At 35.6% G+C, this 24,361-nt stretch overlaps 1 protein-coding gene across 3 annotated transcripts; it reads left to right on the top strand.

Moving 5' to 3' along the window:
* Window positions 1-4,457: 4,457 nt before the first annotated feature.
* LOC131368051 (solute carrier family 12 member 7-like) lies at window positions 4,458-23,808 on the top strand. 3 transcript variants are annotated; one of them, XM_058413886.1, is made up of 26 exons: window positions 4,459-4,720; window positions 9,690-9,778; window positions 9,965-10,096; window positions 10,407-10,553; window positions 10,760-10,814; window positions 10,915-11,045; window positions 12,253-12,467; window positions 12,952-13,163; window positions 13,283-13,462; window positions 13,972-14,070; window positions 14,205-14,262; window positions 14,425-14,599; window positions 15,430-15,548; window positions 15,897-15,995; window positions 16,344-16,463; window positions 16,581-16,685; window positions 17,036-17,204; window positions 17,347-17,542; window positions 17,738-17,907; window positions 17,983-18,114; window positions 18,990-19,097; window positions 19,660-19,770; window positions 20,129-20,298; window positions 20,460-20,474; window positions 21,059-21,192; window positions 22,203-23,808. In XM_058413886.1, exons 1-26 carry the CDS (start codon window positions 4,618-4,620, stop codon window positions 22,292-22,294), a joined length of 3,336 nt encoding a protein of 1,111 aa, XP_058269869.1. In that variant the 5' UTR covers window positions 4,459-4,617; the 3' UTR covers window positions 22,295-23,808. The 3 variants fall into 3 exon arrangements, with proteins under 3 accessions (XP_058269870.1, XP_058269869.1, XP_058269871.1); XM_058413888.1 differs by lacking the exon at window positions 4,459-4,720 and adding an exon at window positions 7,946-8,130; XM_058413887.1 differs by lacking the exon at window positions 20,460-20,474 and having other exon boundaries at window positions 4,458-4,720.
* The last annotated feature ends 553 nt before the right edge of the window (window positions 23,809-24,361 follow it).

The raw sequence follows: 24,361 nt of genomic DNA, 5'->3' as shown, positions 1-24,361 counted from the left end.
CCTCCAAACTTCATGTGGCCTTCAGATTAGCTCAAGAACAGTGCGCAGAGAGCTTCATGGAATGGGTTTCCATGGCCGAGCAGCTGCATCCAAGCCATACATCACCAAGTGCAATGCAAAGCGTCGGATGCAGTGGTGTAAAGCACGCCGCCACTGGACTCTAGAGCAGTGGAGACGCGTTCTCTGGAGTGACCAATCGCGCTTCTCCATCTGGCAATCTGATGGACGAGTCTGGGTTTGGCGGTTGCCAGGAGAACGGTACTTGTCTGACTGCATTGTGCCAAGTGTAAAGTTTGGTGGAGGGGGGATTATGGTGTGGGGTTGTTTTTCAGGAGCTGGTCTTGGCCCCTTAGTTCCAGTGAAAGGAACTCTGAATGCTTCAGCATACCAAGACATTTTGGACAATTCCATGCTCCCAACTTTGTGGGAACAGTTTGGAGCTGGCCCCTTCCTCTTCCAACATGACTGTGCACCAGTGCACAAAGCAAGGTCCATAAAGACATGGATGACAGAGTCTGGTGTGGATGAACTTGACTGGCCTGCACAGAGTCCTGACCTCAACCCGATAGAACACCTTTGGGATGAATTAGAGCGGAGACTGAGAGCCAGGCCTTCTCGTCCAACATCAGTGTGTGACCTCACAAATACACTTCTGGAAAAATGGTCAAAAATTCCCATAAACACTCTCCTAAACCTTGTGGACAGCCTTCCCAGAAGAGTTGAAGCTGTTATAGCTGCAAAGGGTGGACCGACGTCATATTGAACCCTATGGATTAGGAATGGGATGTCACTTAAGTTCATATGCGAGTCAGGGCAGGTGAGCGAATACTTTTGGCAATATAGTGTATATATACGTATATATATATATATATGTATATATATACGTATATATATATATATATATATATACGTATATATATATATATATATATATATATATATATATATATATATATATATATATATATATACACTACCGTTTAAAAGTTTGGGATCACTTGCATATTTCAGCTTGACTTTATTTACGGAGGAAGACTCCATCAGCCAATCCATCTTGTGCGAGATGCTCCAGGAAGCATGGGGTGAAATCTCATCAGATAATCTTGAAAAATTGACAGCTAGAATGCCCAGGCTGTAACAGCTGCAAAAGGTGGTTTTGAAGAAAAGTTTGAAGAAAACATTCATCATTTCCATCAAAACCATTATTTCTAACTCTGACATGTCAGCATGTCCTGTTCTTTTGTTGTATGAATATATATATTGTAGCCCTGCAGCTACAATAACGCTGAAAATTGAACCCTAACCAGCTGGCTCATTTTCTAATTCTTCATTAAGTAATTGTTGATATGAAGACCTGATTTTCATCGTAATGTAATATATATCCCTACTGATTATGAAAGACAATTTTGATACATATGCTCATTTAGTATGTTTTTTATTTACAATTAGGTGATTAGAACGTTATTTACTTTAATTATTATTTAGATTATTTGATTTGATTTCTCAGAAATGCTTATTAAGTGTACATATTTAATTTGTTGTTGAACATACAATATAATGCATAGTTCTTCTCCTTCTTTATTTTCTCTAGACCTGAGCTCTATCAAAAAGCAAATGTATGACAACAAGTGAAACTGTAGGGGGAGCTGTTTATTACTTTCTAGAGGTAATTCTATAAACAGGTGTCAAAAAGACACCTGACCATAACTTATTCATTTGATGTGCTTTTTAAACATGATATTCCACATCTAGTTCCCCTTTGCAGTTATAATATCCTCCACTCTTTTGGTAAGGCTTTTCACTAGATTTTGGAACATGGCTGTGGGAATTTTTGGATCCTTTATGGACCTTTCTTTGACCTTGCACTGTCATGCTGGAACAGGTTTGGGCTACATCCCTTGGCTTCAGTCAAGTGAAATTGTTACGGCATAAAAAGCTATCCTAAAACGACAACCACTGACTATATCATATACACTAAAGGTATTTGAACTGATTTTGGATATAGACGTTTGACATAAAAACAAACACATCATAGATATGGTGGTCTGTCTACATTCATTAGACCCCAGACCAGTTGCAGTTCCAGTTACAGCTTCTGGCAAGCATTTTCAACAGTCATTGATTTTTATTTTCAATTTTATGCCCCAAGTATTCTAAACTGATCAAATCACTGAAAACACACATTTCAAAAAGTGTTTTTATAACAAGAAATTTATAAAACTATACAATCTAACATTCAGTAAATATATGAAGTAGTTGAAACAATTATTTTCTTTGTTTTTACTATTGTAATTAGGTTTTTATTCTTTGGTTAATAAAAAAACTGTATAGAAAAACAGAACAGAATAAAAACATAACAAAAACCATTAAGAATGGATGAGGGATTGTATATATTTTAATGTATAAAACAAATGAAGTGAACAAAATACTGATATGTATAGATGTATTAAAAACTTTGAATATGGTACCTTTTGTTTGTGTCCAAGTGACCAAAAATATTGAAACGCATGTCTGACAAGTTTATTTTTGCCCAGGTGTACTAAAACGGCTACATTACAAAACTGTAAAAGCAGTTAATAGCTGTGAATGTCTTTTCTTGGTTTGAGATTTCACCTTTGATGCATTGTTAAAAGGATAAACCATCATGAAGATCAGAGATCTGTCTAAGGGGGAAAATCAAGTCATTTCGTAGCTGAGAAAAAAGTATTGGGAAGTGGTAGCTTAGTGGTTAAAGCATTGGACTACTGATCAGATTGTGAATTAAAATCCCAGGACCACTAAACTGCCACTGCTGGAAACTTGAGCAAGGCCCTGGACCCTCACTTGTGTAGTTGTATAAATGAGTTGCATTTAAGTTGCTGTTGATAACCATGTTAGCCAAATACCATAAATGAGTGAAAATTTATCAGACCTATTAAGCAAAGCTAATACAAAAGAAAGAACAAGAAAGAAACCACTGTTGTACTAACAACCAAACACTGAAAAAGTCAGCTGAGGAAAACAACAGCAGTTGATGAACGAATGATGATTTACAAAGAAGTACAGAGATGAGCCATAGAAGTTCCAAAGCATACAGGCTCGTTGGTCTAGCACGGTACAGCTAGTGTCATGGTTCGGGCTTGCATGGCTGCTTCTGTAACAGGATCATTAATAGTAGCAGAGGAACGAATTCAGAAGTCTACAGAAATTTTTATGTTTGCCAGTTTACAGAGAAATGCATTCAATCGAATTGGGAGGTACTTCATCGTGCAGCAAAACAATGGTCGAAAACACACTGCTGTCACAACTAAGCCGTTCATTAGGCAATAAAAGTGTAATGTTTTAGACTGTCAAGTCTAAGTGTTAGACTGAAGCCAATCACCAGTCCTTAATCCAATTAAGCTGCATTTCACCTTTTCAAAAGCATAGTGAAGGAAGAAACCCCCAAAACAAACAACTGTAAAAAGTGTTATAAGCCTGGAAAAGCATTACAAAAGATAAAAGCAACAGTTACATTCAGAAAAATGAATGCCACATGTCAGTGGGGCATTAACTTGATACTGTATATCTAGAAATCTTTAGAAAATTTGTGTTGCTATTGTAGAAGTTTTGTTTTTCTTATGTCTAATGTAGCAATGCTCCATTTTCTATCATCATCCAGCTTTATATGACTGCTTTTATTGATCTGTTATCAGTCTGAACACCCTTTGAGCCCACAGGGCAGAGAAAACGTGCATTCGTACAAATAGTCAAGCAATGTTTTCGTGTGAACTTCCTAACAGGAAATTATTTGCATCTGCTTAGTCATTTTATAATTTGATAGAAAGACAAGAGTCTTTCTGTGTATGGCTGTGGAATTATTTACCTGTCCACTCCCAGTTTTACTGAATGAATGCTGGGTTGTTGTTCTGAATGGGTGTGTGTGTGTTGTGTCGTGTGTGTATTTGAAAGAGAGAGAGAGAGAGAGAGAGAGAGAGAGAGAGGGAGAGAGTTTGGGTGGGGGTAGTTGTAAGAATGTGCTTTTGTTCTGGCCTCTTAAATTTCATGTCCTCACAGACACCACAAGCCACCAACACACTATAAATCCTCTCAGGGCCAATAGAAATGCCACTACCAGAAGCAGGAAACACCACCCAGTAGCACTGTGCTGGACATATCAGGTTTAAAATATAACAGACAGCTGGATTTACCAGGGTTTAGTGTTAGTGCCTCCCAATGAAAATTAGAAGTCCATGACCATGAATGAAATGTTAAATTTGAACAAGGAATGCAGTGAAGCTGCAGAAAGTTTTTGGCTGGCTATAAACAGTTTTATACTGACCCATCCAACAACACACACAAATGTTCCACCACTAGGGGGCATCATGTTAAACTAGTGTGTGCTGCTTAAGAAGTTAGTTGCCAAGATGGATGGGAGGGGGAGGGAAGAGTTGGGTGGAGCTTCTTATTCGGTGGATGAGATCACATGGGTCCTGAGCGGTAAAGGGAGTGAGGGCAAGAACTTAAAACTCTTGTGACAACCTAGGAAGGAGAATGGGTGTGTGTTTGTGTGCATGGGAGAGAGAGCAGGAGAGTAAGAGTTAGAAACAAGGGCAGTGTTAGTTTCACAGACATACAGAGCACATGTTGTGAAGAAAAATGCCTACTAACTTCACAGTGGTTCCAGTGGAGGATTGTAATGCTTCAGGTGATAATAACCCAGAGGAGGAGAGGCGAGAACTTTTATTTGGACCTTCTTTAGGTAAGAATGATTTGTTTTTATTATTCTTTATGTTGGACTGGTAAAGCCTCACAAAACATGTGCAGTTGTTTGTGTCCTTGTGCCCTGTAAACAAGCAGTGGTTTCCTGAACTTCCCTTTTTTCCTGTTTTTCCCCTCCTTATCACTCTTTTTTTCTCTTCCTATGTCTATTTCTCTCTTTGTCTGGTCTGTTGGAAACTACTTGTAACCACAAATTACTACATACAAAAATAAACTTAAACCGACATAACCTGGACATAACCTGGAGTTTAGGTTTAAACTGGACACAGATCATTGTAATTCTCCTCTCTTGGTTGTAATTATGTAGCTATCTATGTTTAATGGATTGTATTGCATTTGTATTGTTGTATACATTTTAAACAGCAAAACAGTTGCACAAAAAAAGAACAATAATTTTGAACATTTTGGCATTTCCAAAAATCTTTGACGTTATAGCACATCATTCATTGTTGGTGTTGAATATTATTCAGTAATTACTTTATTGTGAAACTATATAGAAATGTGTTTAGTTACAAGAGTGATGACTGTTAAAGTCTGGACTGGCAGATCCTGTGTTTAAAGGGTTACAATTATTTTGTTTATATTGCTAGTTTTTCCACTCCCTGTAATCTGCTGAAACAAACAGTAACCATTAAGATTTTGCGATTACAGAAATTGCAAGCACAGATGAATGGGTCACAAACTATTAGAGTGTTTTGTTGACTGGTAATGATGGACTTAGTTTGATTGTATTATTGCTGTTGATAAGCAAAAAGCTGGTTGTTTAGTAGTTATCTTAACAGTAAGTAATCAGTGTTGTCTTGATGACTAACCTGTGTAGGTGCTTTTCAGGTATTTCCAGAAAACATTAGAATGTAATGGGTTGTTTTTGAGAAGCTGGTCATTTATGCATTTAATAATAACTTTACAGGAGATAACTAAACAAATTTTGCTTGTGTGTTTGTTTGCTATCATATTTGCATGTTGGTAGAATTATTGCAAAAAAGAAATTTGTATTATGGGTTGATAAGTGCTTCAAATGATGTATCGAAAGATGTACAAATATGAATGAATCTCTTTCGAATGGACAAGAGAACACATCCATTAGGATTGACTAGGAGTTGCTTTGGCTCTAGCAAAGCATTTGAATTTCTTTATTGTCTTTTGGACCATTGTACTTGGTCCAGTGACCAATCAATGAACAGTCAAGTGGCCTTGAACAAACAATACCTACGTCCCAGAGAACAATAGCTGTAGGCAGCACACCTAACTGGGCATTCTTTCAGTTGTACATTGTCTCAGGCTTGAGAAATACCTGCTAAGATACATGTATAAGTTAAATGATTGTGCAAGCTATAAACATCAAGCAACACAATGCCATAAATATGATGGACATGCCAGAGCAGACTGAGTACACTTCATCTACACTGAAAGAACTTTTAGCAGTTCCTCAGACCAGTTGCAGTCGTGGTAACCCTTTTAGGCCACAGTAGAAGTCAGTATATATCTCACTAATATTATTTTAAAAGAGATTATTTTGAGACAATTAACATCTCATTCATTTATAGATTGGATCAACCAAATCACTGCTTGTACAAAGTACAATCTACAGAAAGTGATAGCTTAGTGTTTAAGGCTTTGAAGTATTAATGGGAAGTTTCTGAGTTTCAGGGCTTAGTGTTAATCTTCAAATGAACTTCATAAGTCACTCCGGGCAAAAGTGTTGAATGAGCAAATGTAATTAGAAATGTAATCATTTAAATGATACTGGCCTTGAAAAACAAACTCAGCAGGCCATTCTAAGAATAAGGATGTAAAGGAAAACAATAAAATTGCCCTCCTGGGTGCAGTTTATCATTCACCAGCATTTTTCACATAAGCCTAGAGACACGAATTAAGAAAAATGTGCAACACACAAAACATACCGGATGACTTCCGGGGCTGATTCGGCCATCATTACTCATAATGATGACGTTGTATGATTTCACAATTGTACAAAAGCACCTTTGTGGAAAGTTTTATCTACACTTTTATCTACCTCTTACTTTTCCCACTTTGAACATGTGTATGCCTGTCATTTATGCAGTTATCCAGTCATCTGGCAACACTACAATGCTAAGCATGCGTGTGCTGGTCATAAGCTACAGGAAATGTTCACGTCAAACATTAGAATGGGGAAAGGTGTGATCTCTGTGACTGTAACTACAATTGCCTTGGCATGGTTGTACCTGATGGGCTGGTTTGCCCATACACATGAGCCAATGTGTGTATTTCAGAAACTGCTGAATTCCTGTGTTTTTCATACACGGTCACTAGTTAACACTAGAAAATTGTGGAAAAACAGAAAAACATCAGGTATCCAGTGTCTGCGGGCTAAAACATCCTGTTAATGTGAGAGATCAATGGCAAATGACCAGACTGGTTTGAGTTAACTGGAAATAAGCACTCTTTACAACTGTGATGAGCAGAAAAAAAACATCTCGGAACACAAATCTTGTTGTGATTGGGCTATAACAGCAGAACACCACATTAGGTTCCACTCCTGTCAGCAAAGAACAGAAATCTGAGACCATCATGGGCACAGAATTCCACACTGGACAGTTGAAGACATTATAAAAATATTTGTTATTATAAGGTAATATTTTTTAATCAGCTGTTCCAGTTTGGTTGAGTTTGTGTCCCTGATAGCATCAGATTCTTGTTCTTGAGACACTTATCTAGACAACATTGTTTCATTCAGTCAAATAAGATATCTTTATCTGTTCCTCTAGCCCTGCTCCATTTCTGAGTTGGGCAAGGGCCCAATCTAATGAATGTGCTTAGTGTAATGTATTTAGTTTGCCTTGGACTCAGTCAAAGATTGCTTTCTTTTTATTTACTTATTTGATGGAAACATAAAGTGAAATCCAGTAAACTACAGGAGGTAAGGAGAACATAAAAGTCCAGCTAATTGCAGTCTAAAGGTCTAAGGGACAATTCCAAAACTCCATGTGAAAGACTAAAATGGAGTAAAAGGAGAATAGGCAGCTGCACAAGACAGATAATGGGATGAAGGTTAACACTCAGCACACAGTTAGATAGAGCACACTGTCTCTGTCAGCCTTGCAAGCTCTCTCTCTGTTGACTGGACGAGTGTTTCCTCGAGTTTGTGTCAGCGCAGAGGGCAGTTCAGAGGGATTTGCTAGTTGCTAATTTGATAGTTGAACTCTGAGCTACAGTACAGTACAGTACAGAGCAGTGACATAGAAAAGTGACATAGAGAAACTTGGCTATGAGAGGATTGTACTAAAGATTAGAGTGTCACAGTGGTTGGTTAGTTTTCAAGGAGTCCAGAAAGATCACAAGACATATCTGATCACGGGACACTTCTTGATATGGACTATGGGGAAGGGTTAAGATCAGAACAATCAGGTGAGTTTACTTTTATCATTAGATCTGCCAGTGTCTTAACCAAGGAGATTTTTTGTAGTATGTGACCCTACATCTGGAGTTTACATCAGTAAATAATATTCTGCTATACTATATATGTTATATATGCTTTTTATTTACAAAATTCCCTCTCTTCACATTGTCAGCATTTCTTCTGTGTATCCTCACGGTTCGATTTGCCTTCAGTCATACACAGGTGTATTATGCAGCTTACACTTGTGTTGTGATGGATTATGGGGATATTAATAGCTGCCTTAGTCATGTAGTGACATATACAGTATGCTATAATGCTAAAACCTGTGCTGGTGTTACCAGAGCATGATTTTGTTTTATGACGAATCTTTAGTTTTAGATAGTAAAATTGTATACTGAAATGAATACATTTTTCTTGACTGTATGATACAACCCTTTTAAATAATAATATAATAATCAACATTATTTGTAAAGCACCTTTCATACATACACAAAGTGCTTTACATAGATCAATAGAGAAGTCTAATAAAAAAAAATCTTTACAGAAATGCAATATATATTGATATACAAAGATATATATATATATATAATATATATTGACTCAGCAGGGATATGCTCAGGGGAATATTAATTCATTATTAAATCAACATATCGCTACTCTGTAGACTAAAATGCTGATGTTAAACTTTCATGACAAGGGAGAGCTGGATAAAGTAGTGGGAAAGGCACCTTTAACATTTTGAGGATCAAAATATCAGAAATGACCTGATGTCATTTTAGACATCAGGTTTTAGACCTGATGTCTTTTATAAGCACCTGATGAGATCGTTATTTTGTGTTGTTAAAACTGAATAAGTAACTGAAATTCATACTTTCAGTATTGTGTAGTTCCCTGTGAGGTGTGAGCAAGGTCCAACTGGGATTTGTCATTTACTACACATTTCCCATATTCAGCACATACACCCTTTCCCATACTGACCTTTTTCCATCAGCAGAAAAACACTAGTTTGCTCTCCATGCTTTAGTTTTCTTTACTGGTCTAAACTGTATATTGAGTCTAGCAGATGCACATGCCAAAGGATTATCCTTCTATTACTGTTTTTAACACTGAGATCTGCATACCCTTTCATTATTATATCCTCAGAGAGACTGTAGTTGTTGTGTCCTAAAATAACTTTCATTTACTGTAATTTTCACTTCATTAATCAAGTATTTTGATAATATAGTTGTAAAGTATATGCTGATTTTTTTGCTGTGCATTAATGAAGTTAACTTGGGAAGTAAAACCCCAGTATATTATAGGACTGTGTGGAGTAAACAAACAAAATCTTATAAAGTGAAATCTCCTGTAAGTGTAGGATTTCTAATCATATCAGTCTTTTTGATAATAAACACTAACACAAGCTAATACAAACTAAAAAGGCTAAGACAAAATGAACAATTTACACTTATTTTGTGGCATGATATGTTTTATTCTTTTATCTAAAAACAACAGCATCTTACATTTCTTACAGGCCCAAATTAATAAGAAAATGTCACTGTTAACATACAGTATTTGTGACTACCAGGTGATGAAACTCCTGGAGAGGACAATCCCTTTCTCACCGTTTCTGACCATGACAGGAGCTGTGATGGGAAAAACATGGCACTCTTTGAGGTTCAATCATTCATAAAGATTTTAAGGAGTTCTTACTAATTACCAAAATGTAGTTTCTTAAAAGTAACGATGATGACATTCCTTTTTTGTTTTAATTTTAGCATAGCATACCAAGTATGACAAAAACATAACTTTATTGTTTTAGATTTTTCTTTTGGTTTTGACAGCTACTTTTGTTACATACAGGAAGAAATGGACAGTACCCCAATGGTGTCGGCCCTCCTCAACAAGCTGGCCAATTATACCAACCTTACTCAGGGGGTTGTGGATCATGAGAAAGCTGAGAGTGAGGATGGGGTTAAAAGGGTTGCCGTCAAGGTCAGTCATATACCACCTGAGTAATGGAATGTTGATGATGTCCTACTAATAACCACCAATGAACAGTAAATTAACATTAGTTAAAAACCTTTTTGTAAAGCTTTTAAAACTTATTCAAAGCTAATAGATTTTTGCCAAATGCCAATTAACATAGATTCTTTCTTAGTTGTCACACTTTCATGACATGCTGCAGAATATTAGACAAAAGCATGATCCACTTAATGTTTCTTTTATATAAACCAAATAAGCAAAAGAGCGCTTCCTCATCTGAGACTCTTGAGTTTGATTCTCTCTATCTTTGTTTTCTCAGGGTCCTCCAATGGGCACATTTATTGGTGTGTTCCTGCCCTGTGTGCAGAACATCTTGGGCGTGATTTTGTTTCTGCGCCTCACCTGGATTGTAGGCACAGCTGGAATTTTAGGGTCCTTTGCCATTGTCTTCATGTGCTGTGCATGTGTGAGTTAAAACACACGCATATCTAGTACACCGTTAACTCCATGGAAACCTAAATTTCATACTTAGCCAACAAGCTACTCCGATAAATTTCCATAAAATATGTTTGAATGTTTCATGTATGAATTTGAATATATAATGTATGAACATTTTAAAGTAAATGTATCATTATATTTGAACAATTTAATAGCCTATGCTTTACTCTACAGACTTTACTGACAGCAATATCTATGAGTGCTATTGCCACTAATGGAATGGTGCCAGGTATGACAGGCAACCGAATTTTTATGATTTTTTAAAATTTTTAATTTCATATTTATGATTAAATATAATAGATTTCTTATATATTCTATTACTTTTTTAGCTGGTGGCTCATATTACATGATCTCCAGGGCACTGGGTCCAGAGTTTGGAGGTGCTGTTGGTTTATGCTTCTACCTCGGTACAACCTTTGCTGGATCCATGTACATACTGGGCACCATGGAGATCCTTTTGGTGGGTACTTGACAAAACCTTGCACACATTTCTTTGTGTTTTTTACTGCATTTAGCTTGCAATACTTAACAAGAATATTACATTTTTATTTAAAAAATGTTGTTTGGCTTGATTTACACATTAAGTTGTTTTGTTATTTAACCCATAATCTGTTGACATACAATATATAAACCACAGCAATTTGCCAGAGATCACACATTTATATTTATCATACCATACTTATCATAACTTACAGCTCATTGTACCCTTTATTCCTTTATGTTAATCTTAGGAAACATGACCGGAAACAGATCAGTTCCTGTTACTTTATACCAGCTATAAACAACTGTTCCCTCATCAGCCTTCGTCTTTATTCTTTCTCATGAAGTTAATAGGACAAAAAAGCAGCTTGTCATGACACAGAGAAACTGTAAAGTGCAAGTTCCTCTGCCCTTAAGACAGCCCTTTAAGGAAACAGCATTTCCTCTAACTGTTACAGAAATCTTTCCACAAGTGTTTAAAGAAATTCTATCAGAGTCCCTATGAATTAGGAACTACAGAAAATATATTGTTTAGGAACAGTGCATGAAGTATAACCCAAGATTTTCCCTGTAGCTGGCACTACTTTCAGAGATGCTGTTATAGGAAATTCACCAAGTCCCTGCAAGAATCAAGAATTCGGTTGTGTTGTTGTACAACTAACTTTGTATTTATAGCACATTTGTGGGATCTCTTGTTTGAGGTAATAATCTTACATTAAATGGACAAATATACCATTATTCTCTAGATAAAGCTTATTTACTGAATAAGACTGGTGAGCTGCTAGAGGATAGTAATCATCAGTGGAATGCTTTGATTATTTTTCTGTATGTCCCAAAGACCTTTATTATTCTTATACCACAGCAATTTACCAAAACTTTATTTATTTAAACTTTTCATTTATTAAAGAACTAATTATTTTATCCAAATATAGTTATATTAAATAATGCAGAATGTCTATGAAACAAGCTGGTTCCTTTTATTCTATTTTATTTATTTATTTATTTATTTTTTTTTACTTTACATCAGCTAAAAACTGCTGTTCCCACCACAGCTGAATAAATGTTAAATAGCATGTATTAGACTGAGCATCTTTATAATGACATTCATGGTGAGAATGGTAGTATCACATACCTTCAGACACTACACAGTACATGTTATCTTCTCATCTTCTCTGTCTCATGTATAGATGTACATAGTGCCAAATGGAGCCTCTTTTGAGGACCAGCTGAATAACATGCGGGTGTATGGAACATGCTGCTTGGCCCTCATGGCTCTAGTGGTGTTTGTTGGGGTCAGGTATGTGAATAAACTGGCACTGGTCTTTCTTTCCTGTGTGATTCTCTCCATTATGGCCATCTATGCTGGAGTCATCAGGACTGCCATCAGCCCTCCAGATTTCCAGTGAGTACACCATACTTTTTAAATAAACCACATGATATAAGAAAGAATTAGGTTGAGTAAATATTTTTAAAATATATTCCACATTCAGATATACTCCAAAGTATGCACACTGAGTGGTTACACTGTTAGTGAGACTGGTTTATCAGACCACTTGTTTAATTAAGTAATGCTAATAATACGGCCAAATACAGTTTTGCATTACCATATATTTCCGAGCCCTTGTCTTGGCCCCAGAATTAATATTGTATTCAGTCTATATTTACAAAAGCTAAACTATTTTTTTTTGCAATCAAATATCCTTGTATCAACCTCTAATCTCTAAAATGTCCTTTATTATAAAAGTGGAAAAAGTTATGAACATTTACTCATTGATTTTTCTGACATTACACTTTAAAATACAGTGTATATATATGTCTGTATTTGTTTACTTTTGTATAATTACCCATTTTAAATATTAATGGACTGTTACTGTTATTTTCATTAGAATCTGTTTGCTGGGTAACCGCACGCTAAAAAATATTGAATTTGACAAATGCATGAAGACAGAAGTGATCAACAACATAACCTACACAACAGACCTGTGGAAGCTGTTCTGTAATTCGTCTTTCCTCAATGCAACATGTGATGAATACTTCACCCAGAACAATTTGACAGAGATCAAGGGCATCCCAGGCCTGTTAAGTGGAGTTATTAAAGGTGATGGTTCACATATTACATACTTCAGCATGCTTGCTAGTATTACTGATAACCAAATGTTGTTTTGCAACTTTCAGATTATTATATTTTACATCATATAAATTATCTTTTCCTTACAGAAAACTTATGGGGAGATTATGGACCCAGTGGGATGCTGTTAGAGAATAAGAACCAGGTGCAATTTCCAGCAGAGAATATCAGAGAGTCAGAAAATATCAAAGAAAACTTGCCTTATATCTACAATGACATCACCACTTTCTTCACAATGATGGTGGGCATCTACTTCCCCTCAGTCACAGGTAGGACAGCAGAGGCTACATCATAATAACTTTCATAAATGGGTACCTAATGTAGTTCATCTGTTATATTAATATTGCTCTGGATGGGTCATGTGAATTAAAATTGAGCTAGGAACTGGGAAGTAAAACAATGCTAAAATGTTGAAGCCGTATTCATTTGCTTATTGCTGTCTTTATTAATACTTTACTCCTTCACATATTCAACCAATATATGACAAATCAATTACTTTATTTGATTATTTTAATTATTAATTAAAATTCATGTGTAAATGATTGCTTAAGACAAACCTTATGTGTTCAGTTTTACTAGCTACTCTAATGATAATAAGCAGCATATATTAGTGAATGTTGTCTAAATGTTTTTATAAAATTGACCTAAAGATTAAAAATGAAGACTGAAGATGAAGAATGTTTGCAACATTTTAGAATGAATGATCTGTACTGGACTGTAATGAAATTTATTGTTATGTATTTTAGCATTGAACACCATGCTTGTGATGTTGTTCTAGGGATCATGGCAGGATCAAACCGGTCTGGAGATCTGAGAGATGCTCAGAGGTCTATTCCCTTCGGCACCATTATGGCAATCATTACCACTTCCATCATCTGTATCCTTCTGTATAGTCAAGTCACCTATCAATCCATTCTCCATCATTTAGGCTTAAGGGGCTCAATGTGCAAAAATAATTGCAAAAAAAGAAAGCTCTTCAAAGTTTAGCAGAACCTTAATTGCTGTATTTAGATATTTCTTGTGTGGTCTTGTTTGGGGCTTGCATGGAGGGAGTGTTATTGAGAGATAAGTAAGTGTTATTTTGTTTGGAAATTGTTTAAACCATAATATATTATTTCACAAACTTGCAACATTCTGCTAGTATAAAAGTATTGTTTTAAAACATGAAAACTATGAAGATGTGTTGGCTTCTGCTGAAATTACAGAAAACAATTTTGTCATGCCTGAACAGGTTTGGGCTCTCTGTGAAAGGAAGCCCGGTGATAGGCACTCTGGCTTGGCCTTCACCTTGGGTGATTGTTATTGGCTCCTTCTTTTCTTGCTGTGGTGCAGGACTACAGAGTCTCACTGGCGCCCCCAGGCTTCTGCATGCCATTGCACATGATGGAATTATTCCCTTCCTACAGGTTACCTTTATTATTATTATTATTATTATTATTATTATTATTATTATTATTATTATTATTATTATTATTATTATTATTATTATTATTATTATTATTATTATTATTATTATTATTATTATTATTATTATTATGTAGGTTGCCAACCTTCCCAGACTAGCCTATAAATAAATTCCCAGAGATATTGGAAGGTGTGGTATTCAAAGTTATAAGACATGACTTTCAAAATAGTTCATCATTCCCTCACTCACTTTCAATATTTTTTTTTAACTGAAAATGTCACTGTAACCCATTGTTGTAAAATGTATCCTGTAAACTGTAAAGAAGGAAATACAGGAGTGTTAAATAGAATTTTGGGTCTGTAGCAATCATTCAGCATGCATTATCTGAAACAAAAACATGCTAAAGATCCCTCTATCTATGCACTACAATTTTTTTTTTTATATAAAAAATAAGTTTAAGTAAAAAGCATTGTATTAATAGTTCTCTCACCATGTCCTAATAATGCTCATATTATATATTGTAATAGATAAACTGGTAACGATAATAAATCACTGAGACGTTTAAAGCTATACTTGCATACATCTTAATGAATATAATTATAGATACGTTTATATAATGAGTGTAAAATGCCAAAGCGCTCACTGTCGAAATTAAACACAAATTATGGGGAATTGCTCAGACTGTGTTGGCAACCCTAGTTAGCTTATAACAGTGTGTTATATTGGATACTCAGTTCATTCAGAGTATTCACATTATTCACATATCCACCGTGATGGACTCATGAAATCATGTTTTGTTTTTTTGTTTGTTTGTTTCTCTCTGTCTTGTAGGTATTTGGTCACAGTAAATCCAATGGTGAGCCAACCTGGGCATTGCTGCTAACCATAGGAATCTGTGAAATTGGGATTCTTATAGCTTCTGTGGATGCTGTTGCTCCCATTCTTTCAATGTGAGCATGCACCTCGGCTGTCACCTTTTCACTTCCCGCTCCATTGGCCTCCAACAAATTTCATCACCTGATTTAATGAGAGACTGTGAATGAATAAAAACATGCAAACTTGTTAATGGCGAAAAAAACCACACTAATTATATCTAGGCTTGGGAGGATTGGGTCTTTCAAATGAACAAAAAAGCATGATTTCTTTTAATGTACTTGATGTGCCGAAAGATCCTGTTCACCTGGTACACAGTGGTGTAAGAAGTTAATAAAAGAGAATAAAATAACCTAATAATTATATTTTTCTAATGGATACAGATTTCACTTATAATGCATGTTTTTTTTTTTTTTTTGCTGTAGGTTTTTCTTGATGTGCTACCTCTTTGTAAACTTGGCTTGTGCTATCCAAACACTCCTGCGTACCCCAAACTGGAGACCGAGGTTTAAATTCTATCACTGGTATGTTACTCAAGAGGAATTTGTGAAATCATAAAAAAATATAAGTAAATTAAATAATCAAGTAATCAGTAATAAATCAATGAATATAAGTAAATCAAGTAATCAGTCATATTCATTTTACCAGTTGCTTGTTATTGTTTTGCCTTTATTTATTTGTCATTTGCTTACACATATTTGTGTGACTCGCAGACTCAGTTTCTGGGAACAAATGCGGTTATGTGGAAACTAGTCAAAACATCTTGATAATATTGATGTGATGTTCTGTGTTTTTATCCAGCAGCATTTAGGATTGTAGTTGTTTTGTTGCTGTATAAAGTAATGTAAAATAATCTGCATCTAATCCCATAGGAGTCTTTCGGTCCTGGGCATGACTCTTTGTCTCTCTCTTATGTTTGTTTCATCCTGGTATTATGCCCTGGTGGCTATGCTGATTGCAGGATGTATATATAAATATATTGAATACAGAGGGTGAGTCACTTTCTCTTTAGTAATGTACTGCGTACATGGTGTTGAAAGTAATAATGATTCTGCCGATAATGCAAGGCAGTTCTTTCCATCATGTTAATTATGTTTCTAAAATAATAGTGCAGAGAAGGAGTGGGGTGATGGAATCAGAGGGCTATCCTTAAATGCTGCACGATATGCACTTATCAAGTTAGAAGAAGCACAACCCCACACCAAGAACTGGAGGTAAGCAGGTTTGCTGATTTTATTAAAACCAAAGAAGCAGCTAAAAGCGATAGAAAGGCAGAAAATGTGGTAAACAGGCATATGGTTGGAAATCAGGAAATATGAAGCCGGCAGACAGGCAGATAATGAAGGCCTGACCTTGTAACAGACTCAAACAGTAACACAGAGATTTATTTAAAGATTGTACAGACTTTCATTAGTAATCAAAGTGAGCAGAGATATGTACAGCGAGTTGCACAGATGGACGCAGCAAAAAAAAAAATTCAAATAAAACCAGAAATGCAATTAGATAATTTAGTGTAATATTTAATGCATGATCATTTTTATTAAATTAATATGGTGTGTTTTAGGCCCCAGCTCCTGGTGTTACTGAATCTTGACTCTGATTTGACGGTGAAGCACCCACGACTGCTTTCTTTCACATCTCAGCTGAAGGCTGGGAAAGGCCTGACCATTGCATCTTCAGTGCTGCAGGGAACCTATATGACCCGAAGTGCTGACGCCAAACGTGCAGAAACAGTAAGTAGAAGAAAAGAGCAATTCAATACCACTTTCTTGTTGCTAATTGCTTGTTCATGTTCATTTTGTAAATGAATAGACCTTGTACACATTTGGCTTTGCTATATAGAGACACTTAAATACCAGTCATCTTTCTCTACAGAATGTCAAGAAATCCATGTTAGAGGAGAAAACAAAGGGCTTCTGTCATGTTGTGGTTTGCTCTAACTTGAGAGATGGTTTCTCCAACTTGATCCAGTCAGCTGGTCTGGGAGGCATGAAGCACAATTCTGTCATGATGGCATGGCCCAGCAACTGGAGACAGGCTGAGGATACAACCTCCTGGAAAAACTTTATTGGTATGTACATGATACCATTTTCAGTTAAGACAGCTGCTATTTAAAGTTTTTATATTCAAGGAATTTTTTTTTATTATCATTTACTTCTTTTTTATTCCTCTCTGTTTTGTCTGCTTTAAATCATCATTTACGGTCATTATCTTAAATCGTATTCAAACTTGAACATAGACTGATGATAACTCTTTCCTGCCACAGAGACAGTGAGAGAGACGACTGCTGCACACCAGGCCCTGCTTGTGGCAAAGAACATTGACCTTTTTCCAAGCAACACAGAGCGTCTGGCTGAGGGCACCATTGATGTGTGGTGGATTGTTCATGATGGAGGACTGCTCATGCTGCTTCCATTCCTGCTCCGCCAGCACAAGGTACAAGGTTGAGAAATGCTTATAGCCATTTTGATTGATGACTGCTTTTCAGACTCACACGGCTGCTTTCTTTAGGTGTGGAAAAAATGTAAGATGCGCATCTTTACTGTGGCACAGCTGGATGACAACAGCATTCAGATGAAAAAGGACCTGCAAGTTTTCATGTATCAGCTGCGCCTTAATGCTGATGTGGAGGTGGTGGAGATGGTAAGAACTTAGCAAATGCACTTCTATAAATCACAGCTATAAATGTATGAATTTACAGATATTCTAATCACAGCCATAGATACATACCAATGGATTCAGAAAAATTAAATATGCAATTTACCACCATCAGTTAGAAATTCTTAGGATGCTTAAAATGTAATGACTGTTTACCATGAAAATGACATTTAAAATTTGGGCCTTTATCAGATATATGAACAATTTTGTGCATAATTTGTGCATGTTGAAATATGAATGCACAGGAAATTATGAATATTTTTGGATCCAATTCGGCTGTGAACAGGTTAATGTGTCACTGAAAGTGAGTGAGAATCAGTATGCAGTTAAACCAACTCCTAGCTAGCAGAAAGAAAGAAAAGTTAGTAAAATAGGTAAATAATAAAAATGCAACAAATAATAGTAATAACAATAGGAAGAAAGGTAATATAAACAATAGAATAACAATATAAAATATATAGTAAGAATCTGTAAAAAAAAATAATAATAATAATAATAATAAAATACAATAAAATTAAATAACAGTAACTAAGGTGATGTAGAAAAATTGTAAACTGGTGACATGCCAGTAAAAAAAAAAAGCAAATGAATGGTTTAGCTGTTTTTTTACTCAATTATAGATAGTCTGATCCATGTTATGTTATATGATATTTAAGAATGGCCATTCAGAAGCGGGACAAAACGCAATGTATGCGATTGATTTATTTTTAAAGCACTATGCTATACATATACAGTGAATAAGAATGACACTGTGTTGTTAATCATTTGTGACGAAGGAAAATTAGTGGCATGCCGTTTATAATTTGTGAGATGATGGGTGTGATCATCCCCTTATGCTTTGCACTGTCTTTGTTATTTAGCATGAGAGTGATATCTCAGCATTTACCTACGAAAGAACCTTAGTGATGGAGCAGCGTTCTCAAATGCTAAAACAGATGCAGCTGTCCAAAACCGAGAGGGAACGAGAGGTAACAACACTGATTATGCAGTTTTTAACAGTGGCAGTTGGTCAAAATTCTGTCAGAAGTCTTTAGCTGAATGCATAATATTACCTTTAATATTTAAATAATAATAAACTGATATTCCACACAACATACATCAGTGATTATTTCTGTCCAATAAAATATATGTACAGTATGTGTTGGAACACTGTTCAGAAATTGTATTTCAAAAAGAACCCTGTTTTGTAAAGCACAAGGAAAGGCAGCTTATGATTTGTAAATTTCAAATATGTGTTTTTTGTCCCTGTAATAATTTTTAACTCAATTAATAGGTCTGTTCCTCGTAGAGAGAGGATATCAGTGAGTCACATATCTTATGCATTTTAATAAGGGTTTAGATATAATTAATAATTATATATATTTATATAAAGTTTAGATATAAACACATGGGTTCCTGTTAGTAAGAATAGTAAGAAGAATATTTGTATGTTTTAATGTATAGGAATGGTCAGTTTTAGACATCAGTAGAGGTAACAAATCATGTCTCGATATCCTTTGGCTTATATATATATTCTGTGGTTGTTGCCAGATTCAAAGCATTACAGATGAATCCAGGAGCTCCATCAAAAGAAAGAGCCGCCCAAAAGGCCCGTCTCCTAACACTTTACAAGTGCCTGGCACGGACAATTTAGAGCACGAGGTATTCCCAGTTTTCTTTCACTTACCCATTCCCCTTTAAATGAATAATTTATAATAAGGTATTCTAGTTGACAGTTTAAGGTTAACAAAATGATATTTTGTATTGTATTGTATTGTATCTAGTTTTCTTGGTGATTTGGGAATGTTGTTGCATAACATTTTATAATAATCTTACAACATTGCAGAAGCATTTTATATGTCTGAGATTGAGATTCTAAACCTTTATTGTAACTGTTAAGCATTGTGATTCTTATTATGGTTGGTCACCAAAGCTCACTGAAAAAGCAGTACCGCAGCGCAGCTTGTTACAGGAAGGCTTGTGTCTGTCCCTGATAAGCATTTCAGTTGTTATCCTACAGGCTCACATGTTTCATGAAAGGAATTCAAAGAGCCATGGTAGCCACCAAGAAGGAAACAGCCCTGAATCTCATCAAGTCCACATGACCTGGACGAAAGAGAAATATGCTGCTGAGAGGCACCGTCATCGTGAGGCTAGCGCATGTGTACGGGATATCTTCAACATGAAACCGTAAGCACTACACAGGCCGACAGCAGCAGACGTGTCTTGGCTGTATTTAAGCATTTCAAGTAAACATCAACGAATGCAGCACTTAGAAGCATATACTACATTTTATCAAAAAAATATCTAAAACTACATTTTTGTTTTTTTTCTTGTTTCAACCTTTCCAGAGAGTGGGAGCACCTGTAAGTCATATTTAATTCCGTTCAAGCAAATTTTTGTTTGGAAATTCTTATACTTTATGTTCTGATTGTAGTCATCATGATTGTGTGCTCATTACAGTTTGCTAGAAGGCTAGGCACAAGCAGCATTTTCATTTCCAAAAAGTAGTGACAGAATGCACAGTATAAACTGGGCTGGTGCATGCTTTGTGGAGAGAAGGTTTAGCAGATCTCTTATCTGTTAAAGAAAACAATGGGCAGTTTTGGAAACAAAACCAGCATATGGGTACACGTTGATAATGTATGCTCAGCAGTTGTGACTGTTCAGTAGGTTTAATGTAAAAAAGAGCATGTTTAAATGTGTGTCTGTGTGTGTGTGTGTGTCTGTGTCTGTGTGTGTGTCTGTGTCTGTGTGTGTGTCTGTGTCTGTGTGTGTGTCTGTGTCTGTGTGTGTCTGTGTCTGTGTCTGTGTCTGTGTCTGTGTGTCTGTGTCTGTGTCTGTGTGTGTGTGTCTGTGTGTGTGTGTCTGTGTGTGTGTCTGTGTGTGTGTCTGTGTGTGTGTCTGTGTGTGTGTGTCTGTGTGTGTGTGTGTGTGTGTTTTTTAATAGAAACCAGTCCAATGTCAGAAGAATGCACACTGCAGTGAAACTGAATGAAGCTGTGGTCAACAAATCCCAGGATGCCCACCTTGTCTTACTGAATATGCCTGGACCACCCAAAAATAAGGGTGGTGATGAGAACTGTATCCTTCATGATTATATTGTAGTATAAATATAACATAGCAAATTCGTACAGCTTCAGATTTTTTTAGTTCAGAGTGGGTGACTTCATTTCGAAGGTGGTGTCACTATTTACATATATTCACTGTCACTTTAAGTCTGAGTTTCTGGATGGCCCACTCAAATTATTAAAATGACCCACATACTGTTCATAACTCGACATGGAAATGTTCAAGACGTTCTTTTCTATAGCATACAGTCCACTACCTTAAAAATGGGATAGAAAATGTGAACTGAAAACACAAACAGCCTTTTTCCTATTTGCTGTCAAATGCAATATGTTTTAATACAGCAATATTACTTGATTCATCACTTCTTTTTTTTTTGTTTTGTTTTGAATGATGAATCTGCTAGAAAACCTTAACACTGTATGCAACTGCAGAGATTCACTGAATAGGCAAAAAAAAATGCAATATTGTGCAGTCACAGTTAATTGTATGCACAATTCAATTTAGCCATGAAATTAAGGTAATGAAATTATAATGTGTGGGGTACGGAGTTCATTTTATCATGTTTTAAGTTCACTATTTTTCATTGTAGATAAAATAATACCAATGTTTTTGTTTTATTTGAATCGCTCTGCTGTAGAGATATGCCAAGAATTCATTTGTTATGGCTATAATACATTCAAAACTTTAGCATGTCTATATTTAGTATTCAGTATTAAAGTCTGAATCAAATGTGACAGATATACTTGGCTCTTTGGCATGCTTCACCCTAGGCAACTGTCTGTGTAACTCGTTGGAGTTTCTTTAACTTTAAACTCATGGAACTCTGTCAGTGGCTCCATAAAATACATTCCTTACTCTTGTAGCTACGTACATTTCCTAACTCTAACCCTGTGATTTCTATATCATTTATAGCAGTTACTCAGAATACAAAGTGTTAATAATCTGCAGTATAGAATTGCTTGTATTATAATTGATGCTCTGTGGCTTTTACAAACATTTCCTCCTTAACAGAAATGCCCCAGACATGGAGTTTTTGGAGGTGTTAATGGAGGGTTTGGAGCGAGTACTGCTTGTACGCGGTGGAGGAAGAGAGGTCATCACCATCTACTCTTAGCTCACAGCAGAAATGACTAGCTCTCAGGGAAGGTTTAGAAAAAAGAAAAGAAATAAAAATAAAATTCTTTGAACCACATTGGGACAGACAGCGAGACCTGTATAGAAATACCTCATTTGGTGAAACATTTCTTTAATCTATTCTTAGAAGCATTTATTTATATTTAGATAATAACAATAGGGAATACAGCATAAATGTTCATGTTCTATTCAGTGGCCCCTTCACTAACAGCTGTATCTCAATGTTAAGTTCAGTTAGATTTAGTCCAGTATGTTTTAAGAAGGTGTCATTGAACTGATGCTGCGGTTCATTTTATATATACATTATACACAAGTGTTTGTGGAAGGCTTGTTGTGAATCTAATAGAGCCTTCTGCCCTACTTGTATTGTAGTATAAAAGTCTTTTATACTAAAATAAAAGTGGGACACTTGCTACTCATAATTTATGCTATAAGAAGCGAACCACATATTAACAATATACATCTTACACAGTGTGACCCATAGAGTACTCTCAAGACTTTTCCAGATTATAATTTCCTCCTGATTCTCACTGATCGTAAGGAAGTGTTCATTTCTGATACAAAAAATACCAACTACCAAACATTTTAAAATGGTGATTTCACATTAAATCAATCAACATTTAAAATAGTTGACACGTAACAAAAGGCTTTTCTGGTAATTCCAAATAATATCAATGCCCTAAATTGATGGGGGGTTGATACTAAATCTTAATATTATATATTAAGATTCGTTATATTGCATTATGTTTTATGTTCTAGGGTTTGTGATGTTATATTGTGTTCTGTAAGGCAATCCAGTTAATGGTGTTGCCATTTGAAGTGTTTAATACTGAAGTGTTTTTCCGTTGTTCAGTATAACGTGCTGCTATTTTAATAGGAAAATGTTTGTTCCTATTGGCTCTCAGAGTGTGCCATTTCCTCACAAGAAGAGCCTCATTATATAATCCATTTAAATGTTCAGTATGATGACTGAATGATGTTCATGGTGGTGCATGTTGTGCGCTTGTACCCATATGTTTGTGAGAAATCAGCAGTGAAGATGATGATGGTATAGCAAACATTCAGTCACCATTTAGACGAACAATATATTTGTAACTAGTTTAAGTAAGTAATAGATTCATTCGAGCATATAAATTGTAGCATAGAGAAATATGTACATAGAGCAAACTGTACATAGAGAAATCTGTACATAGATGCAACATCAATTAACTTAAAAGAAGTATGGCTTGATTTATTAAGAGATGGCCTTCAAGCGATTCCTGTCTTCATTTTTAGTCAGTACTATGGCTTATTAATTTTTGTGAAACTTGTGTAAATTAGTTTTTAATTATATTTGTATTGCATTCCCGAACTCATCACATTATGTCTATTTTCAGTTTAATTAAACCTCCTTTTTATATTTATTGCATTTTTAATTACTTACCAAACATAAACCTACAGATGAATGTGTTAAACATGCCTTTCTCCCAATAAACTCACTGGATTGAGCTATGTATTTTTTTATTGTCTGCATTCTTATTCTAATTCTGTATTTTTTTCAGTAATCCAGGCCATGAGGTAGTCCAGAGGAGTTTTGTCTGTAGGAAATACAGTGTTTACATTGTAGCTGCACATGATGGAGGGATGAAAGAAAGTAATAAAGGGAGACTCAAGAGAACAGCAAGAATAAAAGATAATGGGAGGGGAAAAAAATAATGAAATAATGAAAGAAGTTGTGAAAGGGAAAACAATATGAACGGGAACAGAGAGAAGGAATGAGTGACAGAGGGAAAGAAAAGAGGGAAATTTTTGAGATACCACTCTAATTAGAATCAGATGCACATGGATGGATAGACACAGATATACACAGGCAACCCAAAAAACATAATGTCTTCTAGCCACCTAGTGGCTGTGACTTATAAAGCACTCCACCTCTCAGATATACTACAGTTTATAAAAAATAAAAAAAAATTAAGCAGAACTTGAAACGCCATCTGTATGGTACAGATTCTTCTCTTTATTCAGATTGGGTTGTATTCATTGCTAAATGTGTATAGAAGAATCAAAT

The sequence above is a fragment of the Hemibagrus wyckioides genome, linkage group LG17, assembly GCF_019097595.1.
Source record: "Hemibagrus wyckioides isolate EC202008001 linkage group LG17, SWU_Hwy_1.0, whole genome shotgun sequence".
Lineage (NCBI taxonomy): Eukaryota > Metazoa > Chordata > Actinopteri > Siluriformes > Bagridae > Hemibagrus > Hemibagrus wyckioides.
This window is presented reverse-complemented; position numbering and strand designations above follow the sequence as displayed.

Coding starts and splice junctions, on each gene's coding strand:
- LOC131368051 (XM_058413886.1), top strand. CDS start 4,618: ATGCCTACTAACTTCACAGTGGTTCCAGTGGAGGATTGTAATGCTTCA. Junction 10,097..10,406: donor TTAAAAGGGTTGCCGTCAAG/GTCAGTCATATA, acceptor TTGTTTTCTCAG/GGTCCTCCAATGGGCACATT. Junction 15,549..15,896: donor GTTGCTCCCATTCTTTCAAT/GTGAGCATGCAC, acceptor TTTTTGCTGTAG/GTTTTTCTTGATGTGCTACC.